Source organism: Corapipo altera, unplaced genomic scaffold (genome assembly GCF_003945725.1).
Source record: "Corapipo altera isolate COAL_440 unplaced genomic scaffold, ASM394572v1 140, whole genome shotgun sequence".
Taxonomy (NCBI): domain Eukaryota; kingdom Metazoa; phylum Chordata; class Aves; order Passeriformes; family Pipridae; genus Corapipo; species Corapipo altera.
Window position 1 is genome coordinate 118 of NW_020885077.1, and position 21,465 is coordinate 21,582.

At 40.3% G+C, this 21,465-nt stretch overlaps 1 protein-coding gene across 1 annotated transcript; it reads left to right on the plus strand.

Moving 5' to 3' along the window:
- Positions 1–255: 255 nt before the first annotated feature.
- UBA2 (ubiquitin like modifier activating enzyme 2) lies at positions 256–14,685 on the plus strand (the record flags this gene model as incomplete). The annotated part of the gene is made up of 16 exons (XM_027669360.1): positions 256–339; positions 606–676; positions 1,795–1,859; positions 2,338–2,438; positions 2,585–2,706; positions 3,379–3,446; positions 6,252–6,373; positions 7,180–7,279; positions 7,828–7,988; positions 8,615–8,708; positions 8,806–8,918; positions 9,388–9,543; positions 10,081–10,177; positions 10,728–10,833; positions 11,611–11,747; positions 13,364–14,685. Coding segments are annotated over 16 exons (1,887 nt in total), but the record flags the coding sequence as incomplete, so codon positions are not given.
- Positions 14,686–21,465: the final 6,780 nt, after the last annotated feature.

Genomic DNA, 21,465 nt, shown 5'->3' on the forward strand with positions numbered 1-21,465 from the left:
GTTGCTCAAAGCCATGTTCATTTGTAAACTGGTTGGTTTGGAGCAGCCTTTCCTGCACCTTGGGGAAGCCCAGAGCAGTGTTCAGGTACTGAGGTGATCACTTGTGCCTGTCCAGTTGCTCTGGTGCAGATGTGACACCTGAAAAGGGGGCTGTAAAGTTTCTGCATTTTGGTCTCACCTTTCCTTCAAACTCTGTTCATGATTTTGTTCCTTCTGTTTCTGTGGAAGTGAAATGCCTCTCTTGTTTGTTTGTAGATTGATTTGGATACTATTGATGTCAGCAATCTCAACAGGCAGTTTCTGTTTCAAAAGAAACATGTTGGAAGATCAAAATCACAGGTGAGGAAAAAGTCAAAGCTCAAGTCTTCTTGCTCAGTATTATTTTATGGATAGTGTTAGAAACATGTCCCAGTGTAGTCTCTGCTGTGCAGAGGTAAGTGTTGGTTGGTTATCATGGCTATCCACAGCATTTCATTATAAAAGTATTTAAATCTCTTAGGGTAGCCAACTTACTCGATACTCAACTGGTATCAAGTCTCTCTTTAGAAGGAAGGAAGAAATAATAAGTGTTTTTTTGTTTTCTTTTTTTTTTGTTTTGTTTCTAGGTTGCCAAGGAAAGCGTGTTACAGTTTTGTCCAGAAGCTAATATTATAGCTTACCATGATAGCATCATGAAGTATGTTTGGTTTTAAGCTCTAATTCCATGTTTTGATTTGCAAGTACTGTGTTATTTAAATGCTACAGTGGTGTGCTTTAAGGTATTTTACAAAGCTTCTTCAGTAAGGAGAAATAGCTGTAAATGTGAGCCTGCCACACACCTCAGTGTGGACTTTGCATGAGTTTTAAGCTCTGGTAGTAAGCTTTAGTCATTTGCTTGTGTCTGTTTTTCATTTTATTAGCAACATTTGCCATGTGAGAGTCCACACTGTAAGAATGCCCTGATGTCTTGAGCAATAATTAAATTAAAAGAAATGTAAATGTTGAGTCTGCGATTAAAAAAATTAAGTCCTTTTCGTGTGTGTGTAGGTAACTGTTGTTTATATATGCCCCAAACTGTTAAAATGTAGTCTTTGTGAGCTGCAATCAGTGAATAGAGTACAAGAATATGTAGATTTTCATTAGCTGTTTCCCATGTTTTAATTTCTATTTGTCCAGTCTCTTAAAAATGGATATTCTGTAACATAGAGGTTTGAACTCTGATGTTACACTTAGCCAGAAACACTGACTCACTGCATCCTTCCCCTGAAACAGTAAAACTGTTAATGCTGTTTCCTCTTTACTGTCCCTTCTTTTCCACCTTCTTCTTTAAATCAGAGAAATGCAGTGTAAAGACACTGAAGTGTCAGGATTTCAAATCCCAGTCTTGGCTCCTGGAGGCACAGTCAGAGCCATGGAGCTATCTCAGTGTAATGAATTATCCACAGTCTGATGAGCTGTGGTAATTACAGTGTGCATGTTTTAGCCACAGCTGATGGTTTTTAAGGTCAGTTACCACAGCTCAGCCAATTTACTCATTAGGTCAGAGTAGTTTAATCACTTTTCCTTGTCTGCCCGTTTCATTGGTCAAATTAGTACTAATTGCAGTAGCTTCCTTCCAGCAGCATAAAATTCAGGCTGTCACCCAGCTTTAAAAGGGGCAGGAGACAAATGGGGCAGTTAAAGCCTAGCTAAATTTGTAATACATGTAATTTATCACATGGACATGAGTGCAGCCTTTGCATGTGCAGAGTTTCTGTTGTGGATAATGCCCCAAGTTTGCTGTGCCATTTCAAGTGCTGTTTTTCTCTCCCTCAGCCCTGACTATAACGTTGAGTTCTTCCGCCAGTTCACCTTGGTTATGAATGCTCTGGATAACAGAGGTGAAGTTTGCACTGTGCTTTATACTGGGAGATGTTGGTGTTCTTAGAAACACAACTGTAACTGTTCCTCTCTTAGGTTCAGTCACAAGTATCCTCTTAACCCACTTGTAGTTGGGCTGAGCCTTTTGTGCTTTGCTGGCAACTTGAAGGGTACTTAGTGCTCCTGCAGGTGCTTTGAAAATAAACATGATCTGCTACATTGCTGCTTTCTGGGAACTGATGAGTGTTGTGGGTGCCCATGTAGCTTTGTGGGTACATATGTAGCTTTATTCAGTTGAGTTGCTGTGTTTAATAATGTAAATATATCTTGTCTTAATGGGAAAATGGACTTTGTGAAAATGGTGTAGTGCTCTGTAATGAAACAAGGCAGATTAAGGGTCAATGTTTGCATAGAAAACTAGTTTGAATTTAGAGAAGTGAAACTTTTTTTTTTCCCCTAATTATTCACTTTTTTTCTTTAAAAACTCTCGATTTGCAGCTGCCCGTAACCATGTGAACAGGATGTGTCTGGCTGCTGATATTCCTCTTATAGAGAGTGGAACTGCAGGCTACCTTGGACAAGTAACAGTTATCAAAAAGGTTAGCTCGTGTGTTACTCTTGTCACTGGCTATTTTGGACAACAGGGAGTTGGCTGTTTAGAGATAGAGTTACAGTTCATCTGTTAATAGCTTACACTATGGGCAGCCTGCTCAGTGTGACAAGTAAATACTTCATTTTTCCCTAGGGAGTGACAGAATGTTATGAATGTCAGCCTAAACCAACTCAGAAGACTTTTCCAGGCTGCACAATCCGAAATACGCCCTCAGAACCCATCCACTGCATTGTGTGGGCTAAGTATTTGTTCAAGTAAGTGATTTTTTTTAAGAAGAAGAAGAAAATAGGTACTGTGGTTCATTCTTCTGGTTTCTAAACCTACAGACAGAGACATAAAATGGACACACTTTTTAAAAATAAATTGTAATGGATTTTAGATTAATTTTAAATTATAAACTTTAAATTTAAATTATAGTGTAAACCTCCAGTTCCTTGACCTGGGTTTTGGGGTGGTTAATTTTTTTCTTTTAATATAAAGATGGAAGGTCAATTAGATCTTGTTTTAATATCACAAAAAGTAATGGCAGAGTAGTTTGGCACAGCAGTGTAGGTTGAGGTTACTTTATTTTTCATCTTTGTGTGGAGTTGAGCACATTTTTCAGTTTAGTGCATGTACTAACAAGTGTAAAGTTTGTTGGAATCTTGGATGTGTTCTAAAAATGCCTTCAGTACTGCAGTCTAAATATAAAACTGGGTGAATTATTGAGTGAACTCTTTTACTAAATTCAATTTTGTATTGAGCACTTTGTGTTGTCAGTGTTAAGTGCACGTGTGATGAGTCCCAAAAGTTTAAAAAGCAATATATGAAGCGGCAGTCTGACAGCAAGAATCCTCAAGTGGATATATATTCATTAGCAAATACTTCAGTCTTTAACCAGTGTGCTGAAATTCTAGTGTTGTGTTGTTGTTCTTAATATTCTATAGCCAGTTGTTTGGAGAAGAAGATGCTGATCAAGAAGTCTCCCCTGACAGAGCTGACCCTGAAGCTGCCTGTGAGTGTGATATAAGCTGGTATCTTACCCCCTTACTGAAATGTTCTATTTCAGAGATTAGGACTTGTTTCTCTACATTTCTTCAGGTTAGAGTTCAGCTCCATTTTCTTTTAAGAGGATTCTCTTTCCTGTACCCTTGGACAACAAGAGTTTGGGGAGTGTTAGCTGTAGTCTCCCTTACAGACTGTGGTCTACACTGTGCATAATTCACTTCTCTCCTTTTGCCTCTTATTAGATGTTTGAAGCAATTTCAGTGTGTGTTAGGTAAGTCAATCCGTGGTGCCTACCAGAGATTTTTTTCATGAGGAATGTGTAAAAAATACTCTTCGAAGTGACAATAGTTTAGTAGCTTCACCTGTCAGAACTGCAGCCCTTGTGGGCAGCCTGAAACATTATTGAATGGTCCCTTCAGAACAGGGTGTGCAGTGGGTCACTGTGCTCAGAGAGAGCAGCTGTGAGGAACACAATGCACTCACTACTCCTAAAGTTCCAGTTCCACATCCAGGTGTAAGATATGAAAGAGATAATAGGTTTGTGTATGTTTGGAGTCTCCTGCTCCCTCTGCAGCAGATGGCTTTCCCTATGTGCCCAGAAACTTAAAGTGAAAAGTGAGCTTGAAGTGCAAATGAAATATCACCGATCTTTGCAGGGTGGCCTTTTTTCCCTTACATATTTGAAAGTGATGGAGCCTTTCCTTCCCTGCATCTGGAGAGCTTTTCTTCTGAACAGAGGACTGAGTGATATTTGTAGTCACTGCTTTTTCCATTCTTAGCTGAGGGATCGCAAGGAATTACAGGGATTGTTTGAACTCTTCTAGCCTTCAACACTTCAGCGTTAATCTACGTGAAGAATATGCCCATTTTGAGTGATGTTTTTGTAGCTGTTCAGTATTTTTCTGTAAGGACAGTAATCATAGTTGCTGTGAGGTGGATAAGCATCATTGTTGATTGCTTCTTTCGGATCCTTTGATAGATAAATGGACTTTTGGAGGGGGAGCTTAGAGGATCCTCTGACTCTTCAAATTCTTTGAACATCAGATAGGGATCACTGGACAGGTTGTTCCTATAGGAAGTGCAGAACAAAATAGGTGAGTCTTAAAAAGAGTGGCATATAAAATAACTGATAACAGTGGCTGCTGGAGGACTTGAAAGGTAGCAGACACAATGCCACTTATTTCAGCAGAGACAGCAGGGCAGCTCCAGGAGGTGTGATGGCAGCCTCGTGTCTGCAGTGGTGCTGCCGTGGTCACACAAGGGGTGTGAGTGCCCAGCTGGCAGCTCCCACCCTGCAGCCCTCACTCACTGCCCCTGCCCAGGGGAGGAGAACCACACAAAAAGGAAAACTCACAGCCTGAGACAAGAACAGTTTAACAATGGAAACAAAAAAGATGTAATACTAATACCAATGATAGTAATAATTGGAATGAAGAGAGTGAGGGGGAAATAAAACTGGAGACAAACCAGTGATGCAGCTGCTCAGCACCCGCTGACTGGTGAGTGCCCAGCCAGTGCCCAGCCCCTCACAGCCACCTCCCCCAGTTTGTGCTGAGCTCTGGAATATCCCTGTGACCAGTTCAGCTCAGCTGTCCTGGCCCTGCTGCCTCCCAGCTTCTTGTGCTCCTGCTCCCTGGCAGAGCGTGGGAAACTGGAAAGTCCTTGACTCAGAGTAACCTCCTGGCAACAACTGAAGCAGCCTGTGATCAACATTATTACTTGAATCCAAAACACAGCACTGGACCAGCTACTAGAAAGAAAATTAACTCTATCCCAGCCAAAGCCAGGACAGTCAGGGAAGAGTCAATGCAACCTTTGTAAAGGGAAGTCGTACCTTGCACGGCTCTGGGGGTCATTTGAAGGGACCAGCAGAGGAGGAGCAGAAACCAATAAACCTGGGGAGGAGCAGATCTGTTTGGTTTAACCATTCTGAATGTGCAGGGACCAGACTCAAAAACTCAGGTTATGAGGAACCTGAGGGATATAGGCACCCAAGGGGAGAAAAAAGGGTGAAGATCCTGAACTGCTTGAATGCTAGAGATAAATGGTGATCAGAGGAGTGTCTCAAGGGAGATGTGTGCAGTTCAGCATCAATGATTAAGCAAAGTCACCCAGAATAATAAAGATGAGGAGTAACTGCAAAAAGTAGTAGAAAGGTTCACAATACAGTATGACTGAGCAACGAGACATGAAGCAGGTAAATATGAAATAATGCAAATAAAGCACTGGTGAAAGGGGGAAGCATTCACAAATTTACATCTAAAGTGATGGTCTCTGAGTTGATTTTTCTCATTCAGTCAAGATGTTAATAGATAGTTTTGTGAAAACATCAACCTGCTGCTTATTAGAGATCATGATGGCAATTGTTGGATGTGACTGGGAAAGAAAGTAATTATTAGCATCTGTGTATGGAATTGTTTTGTAAAAGAATAACCAGAGATAGGAAGCTGACTTTTGGTTTTTTTTCTGAAGTCCTAACCAAGCTAAGACTCTTGGGCTAGGAAAAGACTCCTAAAAGGGGGTGTTTAGATATTTATGAAATCCCAACACTATGTGGAGAAAATTAATAGGAAACAATTTTTCCTTGTTTCTGCCAACGAAGGAATTGGGTGACATCAAGTTAAATCAGTGAGTTGCAGAGGCAAACAGGAGCAGGCACACTGTCTAATTCAGCTTTTGTTGGGTGCACTAAAGCCAATTTATGGTTCCTGCATAACTTTGGTTATTGACTTGGGAAATATTTGGATGGACTTTTCTTTTTTTTTTTTTTAATTATTTTTAATTAAAATATTGCTTATCACTTCATTAATAGGGGAGCCAGCAGAAGCAGAAGCCAGAGCACTAGCATCCAATGAAGATGGTGAGATTAAACGTGTTTCAACTAAGGAGTGGGCTAAATCAACTGGATACGATCCAGTTAAACTTTTTACTAAGGTATCTTCTTTATCCCAGATAAATGTCTTTATTTGAAGTGTATGAGGTGCTTTAAAGTCAAGTCAAAACCCAGCTTAGACACTTAATGCTCTCCATCAATTCTGTGATGATATTGTGCTGTCATGTTGGTCTCTTGCAACATTTGCTCATTTTTTGGCATTCCATGTGCATCAGTACAGGTGGCTTCAGCAGCTTGGCCTTACTGTACAGAAAAACCCATTTGAATTGCTTTTAATATGAAAAAGTGTGTTTGACTTCTGTAAGATGTCACTGGGCATAATGGGAACCAATGTGAGGACCTAAAAGCCATCAGTCATCTTCTGTGTATAATCGGGCTCTGGCATAAGAAAACAGGAATTGGTTAAGGAGTTTTTGTTCTAAATAATTACTGAAAGTAAGGATAAATACAGAAAATGAGTATAGAATGTCATGTTCATAGATAGTAATAACTTTCCTTTGGAAAGCCATTGGCATGTAGGTAAGAGTGTCTCAGGGAGAGCATACAAAGAGCTGTAGTGATGGCTTCAGTAGGCACATGACCCCCCTGTTTGGACTGTTGTTTCTTGATTTTCACTTTACTCCTCCCCAGATTAATCAGAGCTGTGTCTGCTCGATGCAGTGAGTGTTAGAAAGTGGCGGATGAGAAGTTTTTAGAATCTAGTTTTATGTAGTTGAAAATATTTTCAAGGAGAAAATCTAAACCTCATAAATCTAATCCTGACTTTCCAGTTTCACAGCAGATGTAAAAATAAAGTGTGTCTTTTTTTTCCTCCCCTTTAATTTAATTTTGTTTTCATGTTTCCTAGCTTTTCAAAGATGACATTAGATATCTGCTGACAATGGATAAGCTGTGGAGGAAAAGAAAGCCTCCAGTGCCACTGGACTGGGCTGAGGTACAAAAGCAAGGTAACTGTCTCTCCTCCTGCTGTATATTTTTAAGTTGTACCTGCTATTTTTTAATGCACCTCTGTGATAGGTACATTTTTTTTACTGTCACAGTTGAGTACTGATAACGAACATATTAATTCTTTGCAATTCCTGAAGATTTCAAATTTTTCTCTCTCTTATATTTAAGCGTTTTTCTAAGACTGTTCTGCAGTCATTACTTCAGATACTCGGTATTGGCTGGAGAAAATACACATTTAACAAAATTACATGTCAGTTTATTCTAGTCCACCATACCATAAGCACTGATAGATTTATCTCTGAAAGCTGAGGTTTGTTGAAAGTTTACATTTGCTGTAATTTGTGCATGCCTGGGTGACTGATACAATAACTACAGTTGCAATTTTAAATGCAGATTTGTTGTAAAATGTTGGGGCTGCTGTAGGTTGATATTGTTCTTCAATTCAGAAAATATTTAATTTTGCTGAAATTGGAAAATAATTTGAGAGAAGTACTGTGGAATTTATAAATATTGCTGATCTTATTTCTTTTTCTTTTTTTTCCCAAAGAGCAAAACGTATCTGACCAACAAAATGAATCCTCTGCAGTGCTGAAGGATCAGCAGGTTCTCAATGTCAGGAGCTATGCAGACCTGTTCTCAAAGAGTGTTAAAACCTTGAGTCTTCACCTGGCTGAGAAGGCTGATGGAGAAGCACTTATATGGGATAAAGTTAGTTTGCTGTATATAAACTCTATAAAATCTCTACATATGTAGCACAAATGAGTTGGGCTCATTGTTTCATTCGAAAATAATCCTACTTAGAACAAAAGCATTTCCCCACTGAATACACATGTATTCTTTAAACACTCTACATTTTGTAACTCACTGAGGGTAAGGATTGATTGTTGTGATGTAAAATAACTTTTGCATAAAAAAGAGTTAGTAAACATGGGGGGCAAAATAGTAAAATATTATTACAACAGATAGTAAAAATACTTCTTTCTGAAACACCCAATGTTTCAAACTGTTTGTTTCAGTGTTGAAAATGTTTAAAACATTGTAAGATTTAGGATTTAGCCTTTTTTTTAACATACAAGACATTTTATTAGTTCTAATAGTCTAATTTTCTATGAAAATGCATGTGTTTTGAATTGTACATAGTCTTTAAAGTATTACTGCTCTGTCTAAGCACACCATCTGAAAGGGGAAATATGTTGATTTTGAACTGGAGTTCAAAATTGGATTTTGAACTTTTTTTACAGCCTTCTGGTTTTTAAGGTTTTAGGAACCATGTGTTGCAAACTATTTCCAATGAGTATTCTGATTTTTAAATGCTTTTTGCATTAACTTGTTAGGATGACCCTTCTTCCATGGATTTTGTCACTTCTGCTGCAAACCTCAGGATGCATGTTTTTGGAATGAATATGAAGAGCAGATTTGATATCAAGTGTAAGGATAAAATATAACATTGTTTTATTTAAGTAATAACTTACACTTCTTGTTTTCATTTGCTGTTAAAATCTGCATACTCTTGCTTATTTTGCAGCAATGGCAGGAAACATTATCCCAGCTATAGCTACTACTAATGCAGTAATAGCTGGTCTGATAGTGCTGGAGGGTTTGAAGATCTTATCAGGAAAAATAGACCAGTGTAGAACGGTAAGTGGGAAAAGGAGATTTTCCTTTCTTGTTATTTACTATTTCTTGAAAAGTTACATTTAACAGTTTTTTACTCATATGTGGCTTCACTGTCTCTCACTTGTTGCTTCAGTAGATTCTGGAGGTGCTGAGAACTTTCAGTCACAATGAAAAGAGCAGTGCAGGTGTCAAGGCTCATTAAAGTGCTGTGGTTTGCTGAGGATTTGGTGCTGGGCAGGAGGGGGAAGCAGAGTGCCCTCAGTTGGATGTGGCTGTTCCGTGTTGCAGATGTTTGGCAGCAGCTGCTCAGTCAGCTCAGGGGTCAGTGAGGACTGGCTGAGACAGGACTTTCTGCTGCTCAGCAGGAATGTCAGAGAGGAGCAGGGAACACACACTCTGTGAGACTAAGAGAAGAAATCTGGAGCAAAGCAGATTTTATACGTGCTGTTACTTACAGAATAACTTGTTTTCTTTCTGTTTTGTCCTCAAGATTTTTCTGAACAAGCAGCCGAATCCCAGGAAGAAGCTGTTGGTTCCTTGTGCTTTGGATCCACCAAACCCTAACTGTTATGTGTGTGCCAGTAAACCAGAAGTGACTGTGAAGCTGAACGTGCACAAAGTCACTGTGTTAACACTCCAGGATAAGGTAAATCCTAAGTCAGACACAGCTTTCACTGTGATCCTAATACTGTACATTTTTAAAGGTAGGCTTTTGTTCAGTGTGTTTTGACTGAGCATCACCTGCTTATATTTACATTTCTCTCAGCTGCAAGAAGAGCTGGATTAACCAAGATGCTTCTTGCCCATATGTGTTCTGTGTCTTGTGAAGGAATGTTTGCATTTGGTAATTTTTGATGGTTTTAAAGCCTATTCATATCTGACAACAACAAACTAAATTTATATTGCAGTCAAATAGTTCAGTAGCCACATTGCAGTTGTGTAGTCACAACTGATTTGTGATTCTGTCGTTTTATGAAGTATTCTAAAAAACTTTCCAGCATATCTGAACCTGGAGATATCAGACACCAAAAATATAATCATTTTGTTCATGGAAGTGGAAAAAAAAGAAAAGTATAGGCTTTCAGTAGATGCCAGGATAATAAAATCAACATAATTCAAGGTTCTGTTTTTATAAGTGTGTTTAAGTCAGATATTTATTAAATAATCACATTTGTATTTTCAGATACTGAAAGAGAAATTTGCTATGGTAGCACCAGATGTACAAATAGATGATGGAAAGGGAACTATCCTTATCTCTTCAGAAGAAGGAGAAACAGAAGGTAGGAGTACTGAAGGCTTTTAGATAAGAGTAGACAAAACCTTGGAAGAAACCATACAAAATATGTGCATAGCAGATGTTGCAGTGTTCATCCTGTAGACTGGTATTTGAAGAGAACTGGATTTGCAAGTGTTTTGAGTGGCCTGAGAACAGGCAGTGGTATTGTGTGCAGGCCTGCATGTCCAGCTTTCCTGCAGGAAGTACCCAGGATTCCTCTCCAAAATAGGTACCTGTTTGCAAGCCCCCTTCATTTTGTGGTTCTTAAAGGGTGGTCTGTTTATGATGCTTGATACAGATATCATCTCCAAAATGTTCCTAAATGTAATTGTGAAGAGCTTGAACACAATGCATGAGGGGTAAATAAGTCAACATAAGTAGTTTTAACTCCTAAAAGGCTTAAAAGTCAGCTTTTACTTTAAATATAGCTCATAAATGCTAAGCTTATGTTTTTACATAAAACTTCTGGAGTATTCCTTTCATCATATTGATTCAGGTGTAAAGGATCTTTATATAAATAGCTGTAAACACTGCAGGTTTTATTGTTTTTGTAGCAAATAACCACAGGAAATTATCAGACTTTGCAATTCGAAATGGCACTCGACTACAGGCAGATGATTTCCTGCAGGACTACACTCTGTTAATCAATGTGCTTCATAGGTAAGATTCTGAAATAATGATTTGGGATGTGTGTATGTAGAACAGTTCCACAGGGGTTTTCCACTCAGCATTTTAAAATACAAGAACAAAGTTCCAAGACTAAGCTGCTGAAAGCAAATGTAGAGGTAAAAGAGGAATTTATTTTTTTTTAATGAAATTATAGAGTTTAAGGTTTTTTGTTTGGTTTTGTTTTGGGTGGTTTTTTGTTGTGGTTTTGGTTTTTTACAACAGCATCAGAAAGGTTTCTTTGAATAATTTGTCATCACACAATATAAAAACACAGTGCAAACCCAAATATACTTTTGGGGAAACAACTAGCAAGAAACTGCCATTTGAAATAGAACAAAATTTAAAAAGGAAAAACACCTGAGGTAATAGATCCTCTACTTGACTACCTGTGTTGAGAAGTCACTTTGAAATAACTGGTGAGTGTATTTAACCCTGGATAAGTAACAGACATGTTATAGACAGTAAATGAACACACTGCATGTTCAGGGAGAATAGGAGTGGGACATTAAGGAAGAAAGGTGAGCTCAGGTAATGATTTTTCTGTCTCCTGAGCATGTTAAATCCTGGCCCTGGGTGGAACAGTGTTTATGAATGGACAGAGCATAAATTACAAAGGAGGACTGACCAACTGTGCCTCTTTTTCGATATGTTTTTCTCCTTTTGTCATAGTTGCAGGGTGCTGTAATACTTGAATGATGTTTTCTTTGTGAAAAAGGCAGGGTTTTGTTTTCTCCTGGGTGTTCCAAAGCATATGTGTTTTTTCTGCAGTGAAGACCTAGAAAAAGATGTGGAATTTGAAGTTGTTGGTGACGCCCCTGAAAGAATTGGCCCTAAACCATCCGAACCACCATCAAGGAACATCAGCAATGGGAGTGATGATGGAGCACAGCCCTCAACATCAACAGGTAAATAACAGGGTTTGGTATTAAATTAGACCAAGTAGTCTTTCAACAGTGCAGTCCAATTAAAGCAGCTGTCTTCAGTTTTATGACTTAACTTTGCCAAAACAAAATAAAAGGCATTTAAGTTGCCTCTGTGTATAACTGAGATATTAAATAGAAAAATGCACATTTACAGTTGTTACAAAATGCACAGAAGTTTACAGCAAATACAGCTCGAAATTGTATTATTTACCTGGCAAGGGCCTGGTGGGGTGTCAGCTTGAATGCATTATTTGCACAGTGATTTAAATAAAGTTAGACGCTTCCTAACTCATGGTCACACTGCTGCTTGACAAAAAAGAATCAACCAAATTTATCACTTTCTCCCTAAACATAAAGGACTCTTCTCTCAGGAAGAAGTACCATCACCTTCCTAATGTGGACTTTCTTTGAACACACTCAGAATAGCTTAACTTAAATGCACATGGAATGCTTAAGAAGTGGAGGCTAATGAACAGGAAATGTCACACTGTTTGACAGGGACAGTGTATGAATCCAAGGACTTGCTGTGGCAGATGTGAGTTAGGGATCCATAGTTCTGTTCACACTGTGGGATGCTGTTCCTTTGCCTGGCAGATTAAAGTAGACAAGTATGTAGTCACTTGCCTCCTGTTTCAGGGGAGACTAAATTTAAAGAACATTGCTAAAATTTATTTAAAAATATATTAAAAAATAACAAAAATAGCATAAAATTAGTTTTTACAGTGAATTTGTGCTTAAAAACAAACCAAATCCACTAGATGTCTTATAAGTTCACATTGCCTTTTTATACTATCCACTGTTATCCTCTAGCTCTGTAAATCTGCTCACCCTTCCACTTCTCCCTTTCTTTGTGGGTTCTTTCTCATGGAGTGTGGCCTCTCCTGGGAGTTGTGCTGAGTGTGGATGGAGAGGAGAGACTGCACTACAGCTTGGGGTGTGGAAAAGTTCTTTTCTCAAAAACTGCTCCAGACAGCATGGGATTGTTCTGCTTTGTGCATGCAGAACAAGTTACAGAGTCACAGAACATGCTGAGTTGGAAGGGACCCACAAGGATCATCCAGTCCAACCCCTGGCCCTGCACAGGCCCATCCCCAGGAATCACCCCCTGTGCCCCAGAGGATCATCCAAACCCTCCTGGAGCTCTGGCAGCCTTGGGGCTGTGCCCACTGCCCTGGGGAGCCTGGGATCTCACCTTTTGCTGAGATCCAACCTGAGCCTGCCCTGACACAGCTCCAGCCATTCCCTGGCTGCTGTCCCTGGTCCCCCCAGAGCAGAGCTCAGTCCCTGCCCCTCCTCTGCCCCTGCCCCGGAATTGGAACTGCACTGAGGTCTCCCCTCAGTCTCTTCTTCTGCATTTCCCTAATTCTTGGGTTATTGCAATATTTTCTGTATCTTTGGTGAAGAAGGAATAACAATGTGAAAACCATATTTTATGGTCATTTCAGGGAAATTGAAAACCCTCTTGCAGTCGAATAGCAAAGAACAGGGATAAAGAATGTTCCAAGGTGGATTTCTTGTATTAGAGACATGCTTATTGTTGTGTATGAAAATCAGTTGGAGGGCAGGCTGTCTTTGCAGTATCCATCTGTGTTTTGCAGCTCCAGATCAGGACGATGTGGTGATTGTTGACTCTGAAGATGAAGGTCCTTCCGGCAACGCTGATGATGAGGTGGAGAACAGGAGCCGCAAGAGGAAACTGGGCCAGCAGTGTGAGTGTGGCGGGGCAAAGAGGGCTCGTGCTGGGCAGGGCTCGGACCAGGACGACCTGATGATCGTGGATTCTGAGGATGAAGGTACTTCAGGCAACGCTGAGGAGGAGAACAGGAGCCACAAGAGGAAACTCGAAGAGAAGGGCTGCGAGTACGTCACCACCAAGAGCGTGTGCTGAGCTGGCAGAGCAGGAGCAAGAGCATTTGATTGAACACACAAATGCCCCTTGACAACATGATAATGTAATACTGTAACAGCATATGGTGTTGGGATGTGAAAAATGTCCAGAACTAGACTAATGTTAAGGCCTTGGTTCAAAGTGAACACCAAATCACTGGCTTAAATAATTTGTGTCTGCTTCTCTTGATGGTAAAGCTCTCGTATCACTAGACTTGTCCAGAAATGTTTTCCATGTTAATTCCATATATTAAATGTAATAGAGACATAGTTTATAAATACTTACAGATAAGTATTTGCTTAAACAGTCATGGAAAAAGCATGTTATTTCTGTGTAAATACCTCTTAGGTATCATCCAGCAGGGCAAAAACAACGTCCACTTGTTTAATAAAATCTGATGCCCAGATTTGAAGCAACTACACTTCTAGTTTTTCAGTGAGTACCTTTGAAGTTTCCCAGCAGTGGCCTGCCTGCACATTTACTTATCCCTTATTCCATGTGTGAGGGCTTCACCTCCAGCATTCACACAGTCACGGATGCTTGAAGAAAAACATTTTTAGCCTAGTCCTAAACATTTTTCACACCCTGAACAAGTAAAGAAAAAAATTCAACAAAGCAAATTAGTGCCATGTTCTAACAGTGTTCTCAAACATCAGCTGGCACTGTGTACATTACTGTAAAACTGTTAATTTACTCCAGTTTTTCAGCTCGTACTGCCTGGTATGTCAATGTAAGAAGCAAATTTTTGTGTATTGTTACAGTTTCAGGTTATTTATATTTGATGTTTTGTAAACTCAGATACTACTACTATACTGTACATCTGATGGACCAAATAAATAACATCTGAAATACTTGCTATATTTGCTTGCACAGTCCAAGATTATGCTGACTTATGGGATTTTACAATGTATAGCCTTCAAAAATTACTGTATTATTTCCATTTTTCTAAACATAACCTAGTAGTACAGAACTTAAGCTTCACTTGTTTGAGGTGAAAGGGGAATTTTTTTAATAAAACTTTTGTGAATGTTTTTTTTCTTGGACAATCAATTATTGGGCTGTTCAGCTGAAGCAGTTGCACCACCACACACATGCTTTCACCCCCTCCTGCCTTCAGAAAGAAGAAAGCACTGACTGGTTTTTAAACATTAAACTTCGTGTGTAGGACAAAAGTGCAATGTTTTGAATCAATATCTTAAAACCTACTGCATTTGTTGGTGTTGGTAGGTCTCTAAACTATCAGTGTTGGTTCTTAGGATGCATTAATTGGCCGTTTCTGTCATTGTACCAAAATTATCTTCCAGCTTCCAGTTAGTGAACCAAAACTGCTCCTATTCAGAGGTAAGTATGCAGAGTTGGCCTTGCAGAGCACAGCAACTGCGCAGCAAGATTTATTCTGTTACAATTTGCAAACTGAATGACTTTTAAACAAAATTACAGAAGGCAAATGTAAAAACAAAAAAGGTTTTGGTTCCTGCATCTAGTTCTGACAGTCATTGTGTTGAATTGCCAGTGCAGTGCAGAACTGCTTCTGTGAGGCAATTAATGTTTTATTTCTTGTTTTAGGCAGTAATAGTCATATGCAGTGGCTTGTTTGGAGGCCTAATACTTCACTGTGCAATTAAATCCTTTTGAGTTGGCTGCTGCTTGGCTGGCATGAGCAAAGACTGAGAGGTAAAGCTGTAAATAAGAGGCATTACAGGAAGGCTTTTCAGTGCTACAATGAAAAACTTCTTGCCATAAACAGCTGAAGCACTAGAATTTAATGTCTAATGACATCTTCCAAAAATTAGGGCTGACGTGTTTTGGTTTTAAGCTTGATTAAAGATAAAAGTATTGATTAAATTTAGCTTTCTAGCTTTTTAGAACTATTCTAACGGTAGAGGTTAATTCTGGTAACACTACATTAGTTTTACTGAAGTTGAGAGTGTTCATGACTTGGCAGTGGTGTATGAACTGAATCAAAATAACTCATCACTGACAGATTTGGGGGGGTGTGAAAAATAGGGGGGGTTCTATTCAGTCTCACTGGTTTCTACTCCGTAAGTTATTAATTGTTCTTATGACACTGGTGAGAGGAAGTTTTAGAGAAACATTAAGTAATTTTAACAATGTATCGTCTTTAGGCTTGCAGCATGAAAGGAAAACTCATCTGCACAGGGGTGAATTCCCCTGGGGATGTGTTGAGGAGATGTCGTGGTGCCCCTTGTGTCTGGGCAGGAAGGAGTTACATGGCCAGAAAATGCTCAGATCCTCCTTTCACATGGAAGGGACTGATTTTTACTGAAATGCAAACTGCTGCTGTGCTCAGTGAAAAGCTGCTTTTCAGAACTGCTGGACTATGAGTGTCCTTAATTGGCTATTAGTCACCAAGATTGTGTTAATGTAGAATTTTCCAACCTGAATTGAAGACAAAATTATAAATTGAAGCATTTATTAAGCTTTCAAGTAAATTAAAAAACCCAACCAGTTTTCAACTGACAATTTGTTCAACTCCTGATAGCAGTAACAGTCATATGGAAGGAAGTGTAGTTGGAAGGCACAAGATTTAAATGTTAAAATGGAGCAAAAATTCTTGCCAGTGCCTTGGTGTGGCACCTTAAAGTAGATTCTATGTTCACTACCAGTTTTTGAGCCCAGCTCATTAAATCAGTACAAATTGCTATTTGCAGTGATATAAATTGGCTCTTCTGTCCCCCAGAGTTCTCCAGTTGTTTGTTTATACTCATGCAAAATTCTGTAATACAGATAAGGTTTTCTGGCTGCTTTTATAGCAACAATTAATTGTTGACACTTGAATTTTTTATTTCCTTAGTGAATTTGAGTGCCATGTATGGCCAAGACAGAATGGAAGATGAGTGTAGTTGAGTGAAGCTGGGATTGTATCTACTTCTGTCTGCTGTTAGTTCAATATCCCTTTTCTGCAGTGGAGCATGGAAAGGAATATTGACCATTGATGACAGACAACAGTTAATTAGAGAGTCATTAAGCTGCTCTGACCTGGGGTGGAAGAATTCTCAAAGCATCTCAAGAGTCACCCTTATGAGGTGATAACCATTCAGGAGAAGGAACTTCAGGGCCCTGCTGACACAGCCTTGTGCCAGCCCATCTCCTAAAGAGCAACTGCACTGTGTAGACAACCATGTAATGTTTGTAGTACTTCTATGTGACATTTTAGTTGTACTTCAGGAAACCATTTCGTAGTTGAAGAACAGAGAGAGGTGCGTCCTCTCCACTCTGACAGCTGGGAGCAGATTGATGTGCCATTTCAAGTTCTGACCTTTACAACAATGTCCTCTTGCTAACCATTTATTAGAGCCCAGAAGATAAAATCAGGCTGTGTTCAGTCTGAAGATACCATTGACACCTGCTTCAAGCATTACTTCTATTGCCCTAAAATTTTAAATTTGGATTAGAAAACTGAATAAACACTGAATTAAGGGAAATAAATTTGGGGTTGTTCTGTTTCCGTGCCTATAGGTAGAGATATTTTTCCTCTCTACAAGGAGGAAGAGGCAATTCAATGCTTCGATTTGGAGGCCTTGATTCTTTAAGGGAGGAGTAGGATGAAGTAAATACATGTACTCGTAGATACAGCTTGGTGTCTGTTTGTGTTAAAAGAAGAAATTTGCTGGTCAGATACATGTGATCCTTATCTTTGTCATCAGCATGTCCTTCACTCACACGAGGGAAAGGGAGAAGTCTGCAGTAGGATTTCCAAAAGCAAAGACACTTAGGGAATGGCTCTGCCAGTCCTTTCAGCTACACCCGAAGCTCCTTGCAAACGTTCCTTCCATCACTGCAACACCACGAGTAAGTGGCTGTAGATGAGAAGAGACAGATCCACAGAGCTCAGGCTGGTTTGGTGTGGTGCTCACACAGCTCTGGGGGTCTGTCTGCACATCCACGGGGGTTTGCTGCCTCTTGCACATCTGACCAGCAAGAACTGGAGGTAGCAGGAGTGCGCTGGGGGGAAAAGGATGGCAAAGACACCTGACTAGAGCTTGGGAAGCTGCTGGGAGCTGTGGAGATCACAAAGGGAATGGACAGAGAGAGGGCAGGTGGGCCTGGGAGAGAGTTAAAGTGGAAGGAACTTGGAGATGCTGTGAATAGTGGTTAAGGACTGGGATGAGTGCAGGAGAGAGCTCTGGGACATAGGGCTGACGGGACCGTGGCATTATTGGGGATTTGGAGAGCAGGTTATGAGCTGGAAAATGCAGAGGATACAGAATCCAGAGACCAGCCTTCATTAGTTACACTGCTTGGGGAACAACTCTATCCTCTGGCAAATTTGTTCATTATTTTCAGTGATATCTCTGTCATACCACATTACATGGAAAATACAGTGAAAGATAAATGTATTTGGTGTTCTCAACAAAGCAATATCCTCTTTCTTCTTGATCCTTCCCATCCCAGCTAAGTGTGCTGTGTTGTTGGGTCAGGAGGGCAGTGCTCTCTTGAGTGGGGTATAAAGAGGCACAGCCAGTGAGGGGCTCGTGTCTGGCAGTCTGACCCTCATGCAGAGTTTCTATTCTTTACTTATTCTTTATTCTATATTCTAATGCTGTCTGATTTCTTTGCTGGATGATGGTTTGCAGTATTGTAATTGGGACTTTCTTTTTATCACATCAAGAGAAATTTCAGCTGTGTAGAGTCCCAGGTTTGCTTTATATTTCCAAGTCTCTGAAATAAGAAGCTGTATAACCTAAGACCTCCTTAAAAGTACTAAGTGGGTGCACTGCTAACAGAGCTGACCACCTAAATTATGGATTTATGCAAATGAATTGGCTGGTAACTGATTGCATTTGAATATCCAGCCACTATGTCCTGTGATTGTAAGGGAGTATGGATGGGGTCACGTGCAGTCTCCAAAGGATGAGCCAATAAACTGCACTGGACAAAAGTGTTATTATCTGAAATATGTAAGAGAAGTGGAAGATGAAACTATAAAAGAAATCAGATACCTAAATGGTGTATTAATCACAAGTGCCTGGACATATGTTGTCTGTCTGACCCGGCACGGTCACAAAGCGCCTGTTGTGACTGGAATTTTACAGGGTCTGTCCCGAGCTGTGTTTGTGCAGCACAGTGAATAGCTGCATTTGCAATGAATAAGAAGAATGTAAAAAATGTTAAATAGTGTTTTATTGCAGATTTAGAATGAGAAATGACCTGTAAGCCTGCAGAGTAGCGCTAGTCAGAAATACTTTAAATAGTTGTGCCTAGCGAAGGCAGCCATTCAAATACAATGTGTGCTGTCCACCAGAAGATGGTGCCCTAAAACACTCTCTATAATTTTAATTTTTAGAAGCTGTGATCAACTGCAAATAAGAATTTTAAAAAACAGGTTAGAAGAGAGTGATTTACAAACAAATCACCCAAGTCCAAATAAAATGTTAATATCTCAACTTCATATTCCAAAATGTTTGCTTATATTTAAGGTTATCACAACACAAATTAACATACAGGATCCAAACAATCAAAACAAAACAATAGAAACCCAATACAGCTACCGTTTCAGAGACAATCAAAACTTCAGTCTCCCATCCCAAAACAAAAACATTTATTCATAATTTTTGCATGAATTTCACAAGTTTTTTGGTGTTTTGTGTTCATTTGGTTTGGGGTTTTTTCATCAGCCTTAAAGAAACTAGAGAAAAAGGATAATCATTAACATTCCTCACCAAAAAACCAATCAATTTTAAAACTGGAAAACCTTGTGGACATCAAGGTATAATTTCATTGATTTCTTACTGCTGGAGACAAAGAAGGAAATTGCAGAAAATCAGGCAACATCCAGTTCAATAGGCAGCTTCCAATTGTTAAATTGATGAAGTGAGACAAAGAGCTCCCTCCTGCATTGTCAGTAAACCCAGGTCTGATAGAACACACATGGCAACACAAGGCAGTGAGATTTCTGCTGTTGTCTTCAAGAGGGCTGAGGTTTCCCCAGTGAGTTCTTACATTTACAGATTCCCTTCTTTGTTGGTAATAAACTGTTTGCAAGCAAGGAAGTAAAACCTCCGGCAGGTCTCCCTGCCTCTTGGCTTGGGCAGTGTTCCCTTGCAGGCCCTGGGAATTAGCAGGAGCAGGAGTGTGCTGCCTGTGAGGCCCAGCCAGCTGATATTCACAGATCAATAACTCCACCTGGCTGCTTTGCTCCCTGTAAGTCTCAGACAATGGAGTTTATTTAACAGAAGCAGCTGGCTTTCCTTAAAATCTGATTTACCATATAACACAAAATCAGGCACAAGGATTACCACACCAAACAGTGAAATGAAGTTCAGCTTTTAAAATACTCTGACAGCTCTTGTGCTCTTAGTTGCAAAGTATGAGTCTTCTTGCAGTATATACATTTTACTACTGGGTGTTACAATTAAGCAAGTATATTGAATATTAGGTGGGGGAAAAGCCAGGTCATAGAACAGAATCACAGAATCATAGAATCAGCTGGGTTGGAAGGGACCTCTGAGATCATCAAGTCCAACCCTTGATCCACTACCACTGCACTGTGGTTACTAGACCACGGCACTAAGTGCCACATCCAGTCTCTTTTTAAAAATCTCCAGGGACGGAGGTCAGGATTGTCAAGCTTAGTACAACAAGAGCAGCTTTGACTCCACACTTGTTTGCCCAGCCTGGTGCTGATGGGCTCTGAAGGCAGTGCAGCAGTGCCTGAGTGTGCTGAGCACCACTGAACAGGGTGCTGATGTCACCCCTGTGCTCCACACATGCGGCTGCAAGGGGGGTAAATGGGATGTTCTTTGTGTGGATGGCAGAAGAACAACTCCCTGGTGAAGAGGGGGTCAGTGGCACTGCCCCTGCAGCAGGGCTGAGAGGGAACACAGTGCTGGGATGCTCTGGCCCAGGACTGAGCACGCTTGGCTGGGCCTTGCTTTGAGGGTTTACTTACAAAGCATAAGCTTTCAAACAATAAAGTGATTTTTATCATTTGATCCACATTGCTCACTAGCCCTTAGATTCCCCAGATTCTCTCAGTCCCCAGTATGCTTTTCCCATGAGTTCATACTCAACAACACGTGTTTTAATGACTTAGGTACGAATAGACTTCCTGCAGAAACCTGCTGGCAGCAGAAGCAGCACAGAACTGTGCTGCCTCAAAAGGCAGAACAAGGGCAGATTTGTGGCCCAGAAGGACAAAGCTACAGAAGGACACACAGTCCCTGCTGTAGCTTACGCTTCTGACTTCCCACAGCACTAGCTCTGCAGTTCCTGCTGTAAAGATACCTGCTCAAAATGCTTCCTTGCATGAGCACACTGGCAGGGCCTCCTAATATGTCCCACCCACTCTGTTAGATTAACAGTAAAGTTATGTAATGTTGTAAAGTTAAAAAAAAAACAACCGACCAAAAAAAAATCTCAAGCTTAAAACAGAGGAAATTAATTTTCTTTACATATGCTCTGATGGACTGACTTCCCATCTTGTCCATAAGCCTCTCCCAGTTTCTCAGGAAGACAACCTTACGAAAATCGGCAGTAAGTGATGCAAAGTCAGCACCAGGAGAGAACAGCCTAGTATAGGCCTCAGGAACCACTGAAGGAGCTCTGCCCCAGTACACCTGAAGGCTCAGCTCATGGGATGCCCACTGCTGCAAACAAACCTTATCCCAGGTGGGGCAGATGAAGCAGATGGTGGTTTCCATGCGCTCTGTGGGAGGAACCTCTCTTTGTTCTTGGCAGGTAGGTGTCTGTGCTACATGGCTGACAGCACAGTTGTGTCTTTGCTGACAGCATTACCAGTGAGCCCAAGGCTGCAATGGGACAGGCACTGGAATGCTGGTTGATCCCAAG